Source organism: Bombina bombina, chromosome 3 (assembly GCF_027579735.1).
Source record: "Bombina bombina isolate aBomBom1 chromosome 3, aBomBom1.pri, whole genome shotgun sequence".
Classification (NCBI taxonomy): domain Eukaryota; kingdom Metazoa; phylum Chordata; class Amphibia; order Anura; family Bombinatoridae; genus Bombina; species Bombina bombina.
This window is the reverse complement of record NC_069501.1, coordinates 964,172,920-964,190,369: the sequence shown is the minus strand read 5'-3', so window position 1 is coordinate 964,190,369 and position 17,450 is coordinate 964,172,920. Positions and strand designations below refer to the sequence as shown.

Genomic DNA, 17,450 nt, shown 5'->3' with positions numbered 1-17,450 from the left:
ACCAGGAGTTCCCTAGCGTTGTTGGAAGTCTCAAAGATAATTCGCTGGGCAGAGTCTCACTCTTGCCACCTGTCAGCGATTTACATCCTGGGCGTAGAGAACTGGGAGGCGGATTTCCTAAGTCGCCAGACTTTTCATCCGGGAGAGTGGGAACTTCACCCGGAGGTATTTGCTCAACTGATTCGTCGTTGGGGCAAACCGGATCTGGATCTCATGGCATCTCGCCAGAACGCGAAGCTTCCTTGTTACGGATCCAGGTCCAGGGACCCGGGAGCGGTGCTGGTAGATGCATTAGCAGCCCCTTGGGTTTTCAACATAGCTTATGTGTTTCCACCATTTCCGTTGCTACCTCGACTGATTGCCAGGATCAAACAGGAGAGGGCATCGGTAATTCTGATAGCGCCTGCGTAGCCACGCAGGACCTGGTATGCAGACCTAGTGGACATGTCGTTCTGTCCACCATGGTCTCTTCCTCTGAGGCAGGACCTTCTAATTCAGGGTCCTTTCAACCATCCAAACCTAATTTCTCTGAGGCTGACTGCCTGGAAATTGAACGCTTGATTCTATCAAAGCGTGGGTTTTCGGATTCGGTTATTGATACATTAATACAGGCTCGGAAACCTGTGACCAGAAAAATTTACCATAAGATATGGCGTAAATATTTATATTGGTGCGAATCCAAGAGTTACTCATGGAGTAAGGTTAGGATTCCTAGGATATTGGATTTCCTACAAGAGGGTTTAGAAAAGGGTTTATCCGCTAGTTCGCTAAAGGGACAGATTTCAGCTCTGTCTATTCTTTTACACAAACGTCTGGCAGAGAATCCAGACGTCCAGGCCTTTTGTCAGGCTTTGGCTAGAATTAAGCCTGTGTTTAAAGCTGTTGCTCCTCCGTGGAGCTTAAACTTGGTTCTTAAAGTTCTTCAGGGTGTTCCGTTTGAACCCCTTCATTCCATTGATATTAAGCTTTTATCTTGGAAAGTTTTGTTTTTGATGGCTATTTCCTCGGCTCGAAGAGTCTCTGAGTTATCTGCCTTACATTGTGATTCTCCTTATCTGATCTTTCATTCAGACAAGGTAGTACTGCGTACTAAACCTGGGTTTTTGCCTAAGGTTGTTTCTAACAGGAATATCAATCAAGAGATTGTTGTTCCATCATTATGTCCTAATCCTTCTTCAAAGAAGGAACATCTTTTGCATAATCTAGACGTGGTCCGTGCTCTGAAGTTCTACTTACAGGCAACTAAAGATTTTAGACAAACTTCTTCTCTGTTTGTCGTTTACTCTGGACAGAGGAGAGGTCAAAAGGCTTCGGCTACCTCTCTCTCTTTTTGGCTTCGTAGCATAATACGTTTAGCCTATGAGACTGCTGGACAGCAGCCTCCTGAAAGAATTACAGCTCATTCCACTAGAGCTGTGGCTTCCACCTGGGCCTTTAAGAATGAGGCCTCTGTTGAACAGATTTACAAGGCTGCAACTTGGTCTTCACTTCATACTTTTTCCAAATTTTACAAATTTGACACTTTCGCTTCTTCGGAGGCTGGTTTTGGGAGAAAGGTTCTACAGGCAGTGGTTCCTTCTGTTTAATGTTCCTGCCTTGTCCCTCCCATCATCCGTGTACTTAGCTTTGGTATGGGTATCCCATAAGTAATGGATGACCCGTGGACTGAACACACTTAACAAGAGAGAACATAATTTATGCTTACCTGATAAATTTATTTCTCTTGTAGTGTGTTCAGTCCACGGCCCGCCCTGTCTTTTTAAGGCAGGTTCTAAATTTTAAAATTATAACTCCAGTCACCACTGCACCTTATAGTTTCTCCTTTCTCGTCTTGTTTCGGTCGAATGACTGGATATGACATGTGAGGGGAGGAGCTATATAGCAGCTCTGCTTGGGTGATCCTCTTGCAACTTCCTGTTGGGAAGGAGAATATATCCCATAAGTAATGGATGACCCGTGGACTGAACACACTACAAGAGAAATAAATTTATCAGGTAAGCATAAATTATGTTTTTTATTCTCCCAGAGTGTATTGGACATTGAGAAACATGTACATTAAGATTCTGTAGTCTTAAACACATGTTTTATTAAAAAATTAAAGTGTTATATTCATTTATAATTAAATCGCGATTAAATCGCAATTTTTTTTTTTGCCCGTATCGACAAGCCCTAATATATATTCATATATATTTATATTTACACTTTGCTGCGCAAGAACAAGGCTCCCATTGCTTCCGTGCAATGCGAACGCGAGGTCGCGTTTGCATTGCACCTCACTTGTAATACCAGAACAAATGTGCTCTGGTATTACTAAATTGAGCGTACATGTCTCTTTCACGGAAGCCCTATGTGTTTACAAGAAGGAAACTGGCAGTGATTAGTGCCTATGTATAGCTTCCATTTCTGATTGGCTTGCTGGCCATGTTCTACTTTAGTGCTGCAATACTCCAGAGCGGGTTTTTACCTGTTTGTTTAATCCCTTCTGTGGGGGGTTAAACACATGGATAGCTAGGATCAAATTAGTAATGCAAAAATCGCATGTAATAAAATAATGCATGTCATTTTTTGCTTTAGAATGTGCCTTTTATTAAATTATCTTTGCATTTAGGGTGATGAAAGGCAATGCACGGGTGGTGTCATTCTGAGCTATTTATTGTTAACTTGTCATTATCCATTTTTAATGAGATTAAAGATACAACATAACCAATAATAAACCTTTATAACAAAACCCCATTTTTTTTTTCTTTCATGATTTAGATAGAACATCAAATTTTAAACAACTTTCTAATTTACTTCTATTATCAGATTTTTTTCATTTTCTTGTTATCCCTATTTGAAAAGCAGAAATGTAAGATCAAGATTGTGCACGTGTCTGCAGCAGTTTTGCAACAATGTTATAAATTAGCAGGAACACTATATGGCAGCACTATTTCCTGTCATGTAGTGCTTCCGACATGTGCACGTTACCTAAATTGTATTCTCTATCTGAATCATGAAATAATAATTTTTTGGGGTTTTAATGTCCCTTTTAAATAGTCATGGTAAAAAAGCTTGAACTGAACCCAAATTTTTTCTTTTGTGATTCAGATAGAGCAACTTTCTAATTTACTCCTATTATCAAATGTTCTTCATTCTCTTGGTATCTTTATTTGAAAAGCAAGAATGTAGGTTTAGAAGTCGGCACTTTTTTGGTGAGCAACCTGGGTTGTACTTGCTGATTGGTGGATAAATACACCCATCAATAAACAAGTGCTGTCCTGTGTCTAAACCAAAAATTGTCTGGCTCCTTGGCTTAGATGCCTTCTTTTTCAAATAAAGATAGCAAGAGAACGAATAACAATTGATAATAGGAGTAAATTAGTAAAGTTGCTTAAAATTGCATGCTCTTATCTGAATCATGAAAGAAACAGTTTAGGTTCAGTATCCCTTTAATCTAAAGCAAGACTTTAAGATGACTTAGGTGTAGACTGTCCCTTTTTAATGTGTACAGTGTTGGGAATTGAGAAGAAATAACTCGCACAAATTCACTGACCTGTTTACAATTAGGAATATCCTAAAATCATGATCTGCAAGGACTATATTTAAATACTTTTGCCTTGAACATGATTCTGCTGTTAGTGTTTGCTATGTTGACCAATCTTTACCATTATTAGATTTTGGAGTTACTTATTCAGAGGGATGGAGAATTCCAAGAACTCATGAAGCTGGCTTTCAGCCAAGGGAAGATACATCAGGAGATGCAGCTCTTGGAAAAGGAAGTTGAGAAGAGAGACAGTGACATCCAGCAGTTACAAAAGCAGCTGAAGGAAGCCGAGCACATACTGGTAAGCGCATAAACACCGGGGCTCATGGAGATCCTATTGTTCTAAACTGTTTTTCAAAACAAAACACTGAACACACAAGAAGTCAGGTGTTTTTTCTAAGAGCCAAGAGTAGCTTTTTATTGACTGCATTATGCATTGACTTCAACATTTTTATATAACCTTTCTACCCGAGTCTTGCATTACTGAAATGTTTTGTAGCCTCAGTTTAAAGGGACATGAAACCCACATTTTTTTTCTTTCATTATTCAGATAGAGAATACAATTTTAAACAACTTTCTAATTTACTTCTATTATCTAATTTGTTTCATTCTCTTGGTATCATTTGTTGAAGGAGCAGCTATGCACTAATGGTTTCTAACTGAACATATGGGTGAGCCAATCACAATCGAGATATATATATATATATATATATATATACATACAAATTAAATAATAGAAGTAAATTGGAAAGTTGTTTGCAATTTTAAACAACTTTCCAATTTACTTCCATTAACAAAATGTGCGCAATCTTTTTATATTTAAACTTTTGGAGTCACCAGCTCCTACTGAGCATGTGCAGAATAAACATGTATGTATTTTGTGATTGGCTGATGGCTGTCGCATGATACAGGGGGAGAGGAAATAGAGAGATAAATTTTAAAATTGTCAGAAAAAAATCTACTACTCATTTAAAGTTTAAACTAAGTGCTATTGCATTTTCTTGTTGTCTTGCATTTATTGATTATGCAAATCTACTGTGTTGACTGGTCCTTTAAGTATAAATATTTGTTTGAATGATGCACTTTCGATTAAAACTCATTTTGTCTTTGAGTTATAAAATAAATTGCATATATTTCAAAAACAACTGATATTCCTGCCAAAACCTGATTCTATAACTATATTAGTAAAACAAAGTCTGTAAATCTGCATAGAGCAAGCCTACTGCATTTTCTGTACTAGATTCTTTATTTTTGTTTCCTGTTGTATAAATGTCCAGCATTCGTGTTACTACCAAGCAAAGGTGTGTGTGTGTGTGTGTACCACATACATTTTTAAAGGGCCATTATAATTGAAAAATGACGTGCTCTAATCCTTTAGAGCATGCCAATTTAAAGACTATTGACCCTGCAGCACTTTGTTTAACCCCTGCAATGGAGTTAAACACACAGTAGAAATAACCTTTGGGACTAGCCGTGCTTATTGGATTAGCGGCAAGTTCCGCTTGGGATCAGCAGTACACCACGAGTCCAGAGCGGTATTTTTGCACGGGTTAAACACACGGGGCCCGATTCTATAAATCTCTCTGGGCTGGTGAAATTCTTTGAGACATGAAACCCAACATATACAAGGTTCCAATTTACTTCTATTATCAATTTTGTTTCATTTTTTTGATATCCTTTCTTGACGGAGCAGCGATGCACCACTGGGAGCTTGCTGATCACATCAGTAAGCCAATGACAGGAGGCATAAATGTGCAACCACCAATCAGCAGCTCCCCAGCTCCTAAGCCTACCAAGGTATTCTTTTCAACAAAGGATTCCAAAAGAACAAAGCAAATTGGAGAAGGAGCAAAAAAAGTTGTTTTAAATTGTATGCTCTATCTGAATAATGAAATGGAAAAAAAAATGTGTTTCTTGTCCCTTTTAAGAATGCTCACCAGTACTTCTATTTCCCTGGTGGAATCGCTAGGGGGCATAAACTGCATTTTCATATAGGAATGAGATGCATACATTACAAAAGGGCACAATGAAAATCGTAAATTTAAAAATGATACAAAACAAATAATCCATTCACGCATAAATATGCAGAAAAAAAATAAGGTGCATCAAAATTCTTTAAAAAAAAAACTGTTCACCAAAATCATATTTTCATCAAAATCTAAAATTTGTTTGTAAATTACTCAGGAACAAATTGTATTAAATATGCATAGAGTAAATTGTAATTTAATTACACTGGATGCGCAAAAAACGCATAGAATTTACCTACTTATAAGTACAAAGTGTAATTGTTTTTCTTAAATGGGCTGAACATGGGCGTATATATGAGATTGTCTCTCAAATCCCAGCGTTATTTTGTGAACATTTTTGCCCTACAGGGTTTTTTCTCGCAGCTTAAAAGGTGGCGAGCTTTTATCAAAATACTCAAAACGCTAATTACTCAAAGAAAAACCTATGCATACGGAAATAACGATTTTAAGGTACAGTGCACTGAAAACAGTGTAATGTCATTTTGTATGAGGCATAATATTAAAGTTTAAACATAAGCCCGTTTTCTTCTGTATATTGCATGCTCCATTGCAAACTTTTACATAACAGAGAGCTCTCATTATCCCTATGGGATACATCTCATCTCTCATAGGGAAAGACCCTTTTTTATAGAAATTCCATGCCTTTGTGAATGTTGGAGTGGAAAAACACATCTAGACTGGCAATGTTTTTTAGAATCAGCCCCAAAGTGCTAAAGGGTCGATAGTCTTAAAATGACATTCTCTAATCGATTTAGAGCATGTCATTATTTTATTATACTGGTCCTTTAAAGGGACTGTAAAGTCAAAAGGAAACTTATGGTTCTGATATAGCAAGCAAATTTAAACAACTTTCCATTTTACTTTTATTATCTAATTTGCTTATTTTTCTTGGTATCCTTTGTTGAAAAGCATACGTGGGTTGGCTCCGGAGCAATTTATTACTGGGCGCTAACTGCTGATTGGTAGCTGCATATATATGCATCTTGTCATTGGCTTACACAACGTGTTCAGCGAGCTTCTGAGCCCACCTAGGTATAATAGAATTAAAGAAATTAGATAATAAAATTTGAATCATAAAATAAAAATGTGGGGTTTCAAAAAAAATGACATTTTGTAAGCCCTGTTAAATAAAACACTGTATGTGTATTGTATTGTGTAAACAAAGCATAAAATATTTAATACTTTGGTGAATATTTCTCCTCAAGGCAACAGCTGTTTATCAAGCTAAAGAAAAACTGAAGTCAATAGAGAAAGCGAAAAAAGGTCAGTACAAAACACAATGAAAATAGAGTCAAAGTAATGTTTAAAACTGGACTTTTTCAAGTTAGTCATGTGAGCGATGTGAAGTGAACTAAGATTCTAATGAAATGTAACAAAAAACTTCAAAATCTGATTTCTTCAGATTCGCTGAAAAAATAAAATAGCAAATTGTATCTGTAAATAGACTAATAGTTAAGAGCAATCACCCCCCTCCCCAATTTCTAATGTTTTACATGCTATAAGCACAGCAGACATTCTTACATAGCTATTTTGCTTGGGCTACATGAGAGGAGACTTCACAGGGCATATGATGTTTTAAGCATAAATTACAATATTAATCAGTAAAATAAACAGGCAGATAGCAGTCAGTGGGGGAAGCAATATCTGAGGTCTGTTGTGAGTCAGATGCACAAATTAAAATGTGTTTGTGTTCACCACAGTGACAGGGTATTCGTGATGAGGCTGTGGAGCCAGCTCTGGGAGTGCCCCAAATACAAAATACAAGTGGCAGCATTGGGTCTCTTTCAGAAATTCTCACTCGTGCTTCATGCTCACTCTCTCCTTCACCACAAATCGAAATTTTTTGAAAGAGTGCACTTCTTGCCTATTTTGGGCTAGATTACAAGTGGAGCGCTAATTTATTGCGTGGCCGCAAATGGGTAAATTTGCCTGTTTACGGGCACACGATAAATAACCAGCCATTACAAGTGGCTGGTAACTGCTACCGCGAGCTTGCGATAGCAATTAGCGCTCAAAAATTAATCAGAGGTCAGACCTCTGGTTATTTTTTTTTTAAAATGTCCCCTAAATAACATATGAGGTCCCTTTTTTAAAAATAAAAAAAAAATAAAAAAATTTTTTTTTTTTTTTTTTAAAAACTAGACTAAGTAGTTTTTAGGGGCTTAAGTTTGCGGGTTTGGGTGTTAGGGGAAAAAAAACGGCACTGAAAAGTGCCTTCACATTGCGGTCTATGGGAAATGTGTGTTCCCAGTAAATATCTGTATATGCTTATATACATATATACACACATCAATATAAATGTATATAAGCATATACATATATAGTGTGTGCTGCGCGACTTACCCCCTTCGCTGTGCTAGATCTCATGCTGTGTCTGACGGCATAAGAACGAGCCTCCCATTGGAGCCTATGGAAGCGCAATACTTTTGTGCAATGCGAGGTTGCATTCACATTGCACCTCACTTTGCGTGCGCTGGTATTACTAAGTTGAACGCAAAGGGGATACATGCTTGGAAATTGTTTTTAAAAGCTGATTATAGATTAGAGATTAAATGGATGTGTGTGTATATGTATGCGTGTGTGTGTGTGTGTGTATATATATATATATATATATATATATATATTGTATTATATTATATTATATAGTGTGAGTAGAGTAATATATGTACGTGAGCCCATAATTGCAAAAATAACTGCATACAAAATAAATGTGTGTGTAAAGCAATTAATTCTTGACGACTTCTTGTTTTTCATCTTTCTAATTTGGCTGCTGGGTTTTGCAAGATCTGTACATTTCCTCTTTTTTTCACGAAGAAATGACAACATTATATATTCTTGCGCAATGGTAAAGTACCTTTGTTATACAGTTTTTGTAAAAACAGGCAAACGTACACAATTCAAAAAATCTTCAGTCAAAAGTTTACAAGCATAAAAAAAAAAAAACTTCGATAAACATGAAAATCTTAAGTTAAACTATGACTGGACTACTAAAAACTTTTATTCTTTGTTTATAAATGTGTATATATAATATATATCATTATAAAGTTATTTGTTGAAGTACAATATATTTTTTGCCATGTCTAATAACAGTTGTATAATGTTGTCCATTCACTAGTCAAATTGTATATCTCTTCTCTCTGTTAAAGGTGTCATTTCATCTGAAGAACTTATAAAGTATGCCCATCGAATAAGTGCCAGTAATGCAGTGTGTGCTCCTCTGACTTGGGTGCCAGGTAATTATATTGATATCTCTCTCATATTTATTATTATAGTTTATTTGTATAGTGTCTCAAAATTCTGTAGCGCTGAGTACAAAAGTAGGGAGTATACAAAGAAAACGATTTGTGGTAAGATACAATTACATAGCAGACTAAACAAAACAAGTTAGTATAGAAGGAGGGTGCTGCTCCAAAGAGCGTATAGTCTACAGGTTGAGGGTATGGGGTAGCTTGTCACATGGATTATAGTTTGTACCAGCGAGTCAAGAGAGTTCAAGATTTATTTGGATAGGATGAAAAGCAGAGAACAGATTATAAGCTTTTCTAAATAGGTAGGTTTTCTATGAGCTTTTTCTTAACAGGTTTATTTTGGGAATGCAAAACACTTTTTCTCCTGTTAAGTGTGATCAGTCCACGGGTCATCATTACTTCTGGGATATTGCTCCTCCCCAACAGGAAGTGCAAGAGGATTCACCCAGCAGAGCTGCCATATAGCTCCTCCCCTCCACGTCACCTCCAGTCATTCTCTTGCACCCAACGACTAGATAGGATGTGTGAGAGGACTATGGTGATTATACTTAGTTTTATACCTTCAATCAAAAGTTTGTTATTTTATAATAGCACCGGAGTGTGTTATTCCTTCTCTGGTAGAATTTGAAGAAGAATCTACCTGAGTTTTTACTATGATTTTAGCCGGCGTAGTTAAGATCATATTGCTGTTTCTCGGCCATCTGAGGAGAGGTAAACTTCAGATCAGGGGACAGCGGGCAGATTAATCTGCAAAGAGGTATGTAGCAGCTTATTATTTTCTGACAATGGAATTGATGAGAAAATTCTGCCATACCGATATAATGTAAACTCAGCCTTAAATGCAGTAGCAGCAACTGGTATCAGGCTGTCATGTATGTATATTTTACACTTCAGTATTCTGGGGAATGGCACTTCACTGGAATTATACTGTGTGCATAAGACTGTAGCCTAATTTGCAGGGACTAGCAACAGGCTTTTTAATAACACTTAATTTATGTTAAACGTTTTTTGCTGGCATGTAAAATAGTTTCATTTCTGAGGTACTGGGTGAATAAAATATTTTGGGCACTATTTTTTCCACTTGGCAGTTGTTTTATTTAATTTATGACAGTTTACTGATCTCTCTCACTGTTGTGTGTGAGGGGGAGGGGCCGTTTTTGGCGCTTTTGCTACGCATCAAAAAATTCAGTCAGAAGCTCACTGTACTTCCTGCATGATCCGGTTCATCTCTACAGAACTCAGGGGTCTTCAAAACTTGTTTTGAGGGAGGTAATCACTCACAGCAGAGCTGTGAGATTGTAGTTGACTGTGATAAAAAACGTTTATTTCTGTAACTTTTTTTCTGCTATCAGGGTTAGTTTTCCTTTGCTAATGGGAACAAGCCTTTGCTAAAATTGTGTTTTTTTTTTTACAAAGATTTGATGCTATAACTTTTCAGTTTATTAACTTTCAACTGTCATAACTCTTTCTGTGCTTCTTATAGGCACAGTACGTTTTCTTATAATAATAAATTACTTGAAAAGTATTTCCAAGTTGCTAGTTTATTTGCTAGTGTGTTAAACATGTCTGATTCAGAGGAAGACATCTGTGCTATATGTGCTAATGCCAAAGTGGAGCCCAATAGAAATTTATGTACTAACTGCATTGATGCTACTTTAAATAAGAGTCAATCTGTACAAATTGAACACATTTCACCAAACAACGAGGGGAGAGTTATGCCGACTAACTCGCCTCACGTGTCAGTACCTGCATCTCCCGCTCGGGAGGTGCGTGATATTGTGGCGCCGAGTACATCTGGGCGGCCATTACAAATCACATTACAGGATATGGCTACTGTTATGACTGAAGTTTTGGCTAAATTACCAGAACTAAGAGGTAAGCGTGATCACTCTGGGATGAGAACAGAGTGCGCTGATAATATTAGGGCCATGTCAGATACTGCGTCACAACTTGCAGAACATGAGGACGGAGAGCTTCATTCTGCGGCTGACGGTTCTGATCCAAACAGATTGGATTCAGATGTTTCAAATTTTAAATTTAAGCTGGAAAACCTCCGTGTATTACTAGGGGAGGTGTTAGCGGCTCTGAATGATTGTAACACAGTTGCAATACCAGAGAAAATGTGTAGGTTAAATAAATATTTTGCGGTACCGTCGAGTACTGACGTTTTTCCTATACCTAAGAGACTTACTGAAATTGTTACTAAGGAGTGGGATAGACCCGGTGTGCCGTTCTCACCCCCTCCGATATTTAGAAAGATGTTTCCAATAGACACCACCACACGGGACTTATGGCAAACAGTCCCTAAGGTGGAGGGAGCAGTTTCTACTTTAGCTAAGCGTACCACTATCCCGGTGGAGGATAGCTGTGCCTTTTCAGATCCAATGGATAAAAAGTTAGAGGGTTACCTTAAGAAAATGTTTGTTCAACAAGGTTTTATATTGCAACCCCTTGCATGCATTGCGCCTGTCACGGCTGCAGCAGCATTTTGGTTTGAGTCTCTGGAAGAGACACTTGAATCAGCTCCATTAGATGAGATTACACACAAGCTTAAAGCCCTTAAGTTAGCTAACTCATTTATTTCAGATGCCGTAGTACATTTAACTACGCTTACGGCTAAGAATTCCGGATTCGCCATTCAGGCGCGCAGAGCTCTGTGGCTAAAATCCTGGTTAGCTGACGTTACTTCTAAGTCTAAATTACTTAATATACCTTTCAAAGGGCAGACCTTATTCGGGCCCGGATTGAAAGAAATTATCGCTGACATTACAGGAGGTAAAGGCCATGCCCTGCCTCAAGACAGAGCCAAACCTAAGGCTAGACAATCTAATTTTCGTTCCTTTCGGAATTTCAAAGCAGGAGCAGCATCAACTTCCTCTGCTCCAAAACAAGAAGGATCTGTTGCTCGCTACAGACAAGGCTGGAGACCTAACCAGTCCTGGAACAAGGGCAAGCAGGCCAGGAAACCTGCTGCTGCCCCTAAAACAGCATGATTTGAGGGCCCCCGATCCGGGAACGGATCTAGTGGGGGGCAGACTTTCTCTCTTCGCCCAGGCTTGGGCAAGAGATGTCCAGGATCCCTGGGCGCTAGAGATAATATCTCAGGGATACCTTCTGGACTTCAAATACTCTCCCCCAAGAGAGAGATTTCATCTGTCAAGGTTGTCAACAAACCAAATAAAGAAAGAGGCGTTTCTACGCTGCGTACAAGAGCTTTTATTAATGGGAGTAATCCATCCAGTTTCCACGGTCGGAACAGGGACAAGGGTTTTACTCAAATCTGTTTGTGGTTCCCAAAAAAGAGGGAACTTTCAGGCCAATCCTGGATTTAAAGATCCTAAACAAATTCCTAAGAGTTCCATCGTTCAAAATGGAGACTATTCGGACAATTTACCCATGATCCAAAAGGGTCAGTACATGACCACAGTGGATTTAAAAGATGCTTACCTTCACATACCGATCCACAAAGATCATTACCGGTATCTAAGGTTTGCCTTTCTAGAAAGGCATTACCAGTTTGTAGCCCTTCCATTCGGATTGGCTACGGCTCCAAGAATCTTCACAAAGGTTCTGGGTGCTCTTCTGGCGGTACTAAGACCGCGAGGAATTTCGGTAGCTCCGTACCTAGACGACATTCTGATACAAGCTTCAAGCTTTCAAACTGCCAAGTCTCATACAGAGTTAGTACTGGCATTTCTAAGGTCGCATGGATGGAAGGTGAACGAAAAGAAGAGTTCTCTCTTTCCACTCACAAGAGTTCCCTTCCTGGGGACTCTTATAGATTCTGTAGAAATGAAAATTTACCTGACAGAAGACAGGTTAACAAAACTTCAAAGTGCATGCCGTGTCCTTCATTCCATTCAACACCCGTCAGTGGCTCAATGCATGGAGGTAATCGGCTTAATGGTAGCGGCAATGGACATAGTACCCTTTGCACGCCTACACCTCAGACCGCTGCAATTGTGCATGCTAAGTCAGTGGAATGGGGATTACTCAGACTTGTCCCCTTCTCTGAATCTGGATCAAGAGACCAGAAATTCTCTTCTATGGTGGCTTTCTCGGCCACATCTGTCCAGGGGGATGCCATTCAGCAGGCCAGACTGGACAATTGTAACAACAGACGCCAGCCTACTAGGTTGGGGCGCCGTCTGGAATTCTCTGAAGGCTCAGGGACAATGGAATCAGGAGGAGAGTCTCCTACCAATAAACATTCTGGAATTGAGAGCAGTTCTCAATGCCCTTCTGGCTTGGCCCCAGTTAACAACTCGGGGGTTCATCAGGTTTCAGTCGGACAACATCACGACTGTAGCCTACATCAACCATCAGGGAGGGACAAGAAGCTCCCTAGCAATGATGGAAGTATCAAAGATAATTCGCTGGGCAGAGTCTCACTCTTGCCACCTGTCAGCAATCCACATCCCGGGAGTGGAGAACTGGGAGGCGGATTTTTTAAGTCGTCAGACTTTTCATCCGGGGGAGTGGGAACTTCATCCGGAGGTCTTTGCCCAAATACTTCGTCATTGGGGCAAACCAGAGATAGATCTCATGGCGTCTCGACAGAACGCCAAGCTTCCTCGTTACGGGTCCAGATCCAGGGATCCGGGAGTGGTCCTGATAGATGCCTTGACAGCACCTTGGACCGTCAGGATGGCTTATGTGTTTCCACCCTTCCCGATGCTTCCTCGATTGATTGCCAGAATCAAACAGGAGAGAGCATCAGTGATTCTAATAGCGCCTGCATGGCCACGCAGGACTTGGTATGCAGATCTGGTGGACATGTCATCCTGTCCACCTTGGTCTCTACCTCTGAAACAGGACCTTCTGATACAGGGTCCTTTCAAACATCAAAATCTAACTTCTCTGAAGCTGACTGCTTGGAAATTGAACGCTTGATTTTATCAAAACGTGGTTTTTCTGAGTCAGTTATTGATACCTTAATACAGGCTAGGAAGCCTGTTACCAGAAAGATTTACCATAAAATATGGCGTAAATACCTATATTGGTGCGAATCCAAAGGTTACTCTTGGAGTAAGGTTAGGATTCCTAGGATATTGTCTTTTCTACAAGAAGGTTTAGAAAAGGGTTTATCCGCTAGTTCCTTAAAGGGACAGATCTCAGCTCTGTCCATTCTGTTGCACAAACGTCTGTCAGAAGTTCCAGACGTTCAGGCTTTTTGTCAGGCTTTGGCCAGGATTAAGCCTGTGTTTAAAACTGTTGCTCCACCATGGAGTTTAAACCTTGTTCTTAATGTTTTACAGGGCGTTCCGTTTGAACCCCTTCATTCCATTGATATAAAGTTATCTTGGAAAGTTCTATTTTTAATGGCTATTTCCTCGGCTCGAAGAGTCTCTGAGTTATCAGCCTTACATTGTGATTCTCCTTATTTGATTTTTCACTCGGATAAGGTAGTTCTGCGTACTAAACCTGGGTTCTTACCTAAGGTAGTCACTAACAGGAATATCAATCAAGAGATTGTTGTTCCATCCTTGTGTCCAAATCCTTCTTCAAGGAAGGAACGACTTCTGCACAATCTGGATGTAGTTCGTGCCCTAAAATTTTATTTACAGGCAACTAAAGATTTTCGACAAACGTCTTCCCTGTTTGTCGTTTACTCTGGTCAGAGGAGAGGTCAAAAAGCTTCGGCTACCTCTCTCTCTTTTTGGCTTCGTAGCATAATACGTTTAGCTTATGAGACTGCTGGACAGCAGCCTCCTGAAAGAATTACAGCTCATTCCACTAGAGCTGTGGCTTCCACTTGGGCCTTTAAGAATGAGGCCTCTGTTGAACAGATTTGCAAGGCTGCAACTTGGTCTTCGCTTCATACTTTTTCCAAATTTTACAAATTTGACAATTTTGCTTCTTCGGAGGCTATTTTTGGGAGAAAGGTTCTTCAGGCAGTGGTTCCTTCTGTATAAAGAGCCTGCCTGTCCCTCCCGTCATCCGTGTACTTTTGCTTTTGCTTTGGTATCCCAGAAGTAATGATGACCCGTGGACTGATCACACTTAACAGGAGAAAACATAATTTATGCTTACCTGATAAATTCCTTTCTCCTGTAGTGTGATCAGTCCACGGCCCGCCCTGTTTTTTACGGCAGGTAAATATTTTTTAAATTATACTCCAGTCACCACTACACCCTTTGGCTTCTCCTTTCTCGTTGGTCCTTGGTCGAATGACTGGAGGTGACGTGGAGGGGAGGAGCTATATGGCAGCTCTGCTGGGTGAATCCTCTTGCACTTCCTGTTGGGGAGGAGCAATATCCCAGAAGTAATGATGACCCGTGGACTGATCACACTACAGGAGAAAGGAATTTATCAGGTAAGCATAAATTATGTTTTTTGCTGCTGGTGTGACCTGATCAACACTTTATCATATATTAATTAGAGGGCGTATTTGTTCTATGATAAAACTGTTGAAAGCATGGATCAATTTTTAATAAATTTAAACCTTGGGTTTGAGCCAGTCACATGACTTTCTTTTAAAGCCTGCCCCCTGTGTGTTTTTTATAGCTGTTGAGTAATGAGATGTTCTAATTAACTTTGTTGTTATCAAATATAAAATCTTGTATTTAGCATCTTAAATGCTTTTTGCACTTGTACTGTTCAATGCTCCATAACCTGTCCACAGCTAAGGTTGATAAATATCTACACATACAGATGAATTCATCAGCAGCTCAGTTATTTTCCTTGAGGCTCAAACACGAATGTCCTAAATATTTTACCAGATGCTGAAAATGTTTTCCACAGGGGAATGAAAACCAGTTTCTTAAAGAGGGCTGATAAAAATATCATATATTAATAAAAAAAAAAATACATTTTGCTTAAAGGGACATGAAACCCAAAAATGTTCTTTCATGATTTAGATAGAGAATACAATTTTAACCCCTTAATGACCACAGCACTTTTCCATTTTCTGTCCGTTTGGGACCAAGGCTATTTTTACATTTCTGCGGTGTTTGTGTTTAGCTGTAATTTTCCTCATACTCATTTACTGTACCCACGCATATTATATACTGTTTTTCTCGCCATTAAATGGGCTTTCTAAAGATACCATTATTTTCATCATATCTTATAATTTACTATAAAAAAAATTATAAAATATGAGGAAAAAATGGAAAAAAACACAGTTTTTCTTACTTTGACCCCCAAAATCTGTTACACATCTACAACCACCAAAAAACACCCATGCTAAATAGTTTCTAAATTTTGTCCTGAGTTTAGAAATACCTAATGTTTACATGTTCTTTGCTTTTTTGCAAGTTATAGGGCAATAAATACAAGTAGCACTTTGCTATTTCCAAACCACTTTTTTTCAAAATTAGCGCTAGTTACATTGGGACACTGATATCTGTCTGGAATCCCTGAATATCCCTTGACATGTGTGTATATATATTTTTTTTAGAAGACATCCCAAAGTATTGATCTAGGCCCATTTTGGTATATTTCATGCCACCATTTCACTACAAAATGCGATCAAATAAAAAAAAAATGTTCACTTTTTCACAAATGTTTTCACAAACTTTAGGTTTCTCATTGAAATTATTTACAAACAACTTGTGCAATTATGGCATACATGGTTGTAAATGTTTCTCTGAGATCCCCTTTGTTCAAAAATAGCAGACATATATGGCTTTGGCATCGCTTTTTGGTATTTAGAAGGCCGCTAAATGCCGCTGCGCACCACACGTGTATTATGCCCAGCAGTGAAGGGGTTAATTAGGGAGCATGTAGGGAGCTTGAAGTTTTAATTTTAGCTTTAGTTTAGTGTAGTAGACAACCCAAAGTATTGATCTAGGCCCATTTTGGTATATTTCATGCTACCATTTCACCGCCAAATGCGAACAAATAAAAATAAAACGTAAAATTTTCCCAATTTTAGGTTTCTCACTAAAATTATTTACAAACGGCTTGTGCAATTATGGCATAAATGGTTGTAAAAGCTTCTCTGGGACCCCCTTTGTTCAGAAATAGCAGACATATATGGCTTTGGATTTGCTTTTTGGTAATTAGAAGGCAGCTAAATGCCGCTGCGCACCATACGTGTATAATGCCCAGCAGTGAAGGGGTTAATTAGGGAGCTTTTAGGGAGCTTGCAGGGTTAATTTTAGCTTTAGTGTAGGTATCAACCTCCCACATGACACATCACACCCCCAGATCCCTTCCAAACAGCGCTCTTCCCTCCCCCACCCCACAATTGTCCCCGCCATCTTAAGTACTGGCAGTAAGTCTGCCAGTACTAAAATAAGTTTTTTTGTTTTTAAAAAAAAAAAAAAATAATAATTCTGTTCTGTAGTATCCTCCCTTAGCCCCCAACCTCCCTGATCCCCCCCCAAACAGCTCTCTAACCCCCCCTCTCTCTGCCTTATTGCGCCATATTGGGTACTGGCAGCTGTCTGCCAGTGCCCAGTTTGAAATCAAATATGTTTTTTTTTTATTTATTTTTAAAAAAATACTATTTTCTGTAGTGTAGCTGCCCTCCCTCAACCCCCAACCCCCCAACCCCTGCCAGATCGCTAAACATTTTTTATATGCCCACCCTCACTCCCACCGAGTACCACCTTGTGCTTTCATACAATTGTTCCATAGTGTAGGGTTCCCACCCGCCCGCTCCCGTGCACGCACGCACCCGCTCCAGTTCACGCTAACCCACCCGCC

At 39.1% G+C, this 17,450-nt stretch overlaps 1 protein-coding gene across 1 annotated transcript in view; it reads left to right on the top strand.

Moving 5' to 3' along the window:
- The window catches only part of MED4 (mediator complex subunit 4), a 55,641-nt gene that overhangs the window by 27,581 nt on the left and 10,610 nt on the right, over positions 1-17,450 (top strand). The window contains exons 3-5 of the mRNA XM_053708018.1: positions 3,654-3,824; positions 6,756-6,813; positions 8,697-8,783. Of these exons, the coding sequence (XP_053563993.1) occupies positions 3,654-3,824; positions 6,756-6,813; positions 8,697-8,783 (316 nt within the window). The remainder of the gene's footprint in view (positions 1-3,653; positions 3,825-6,755; positions 6,814-8,696; positions 8,784-17,450) is intronic.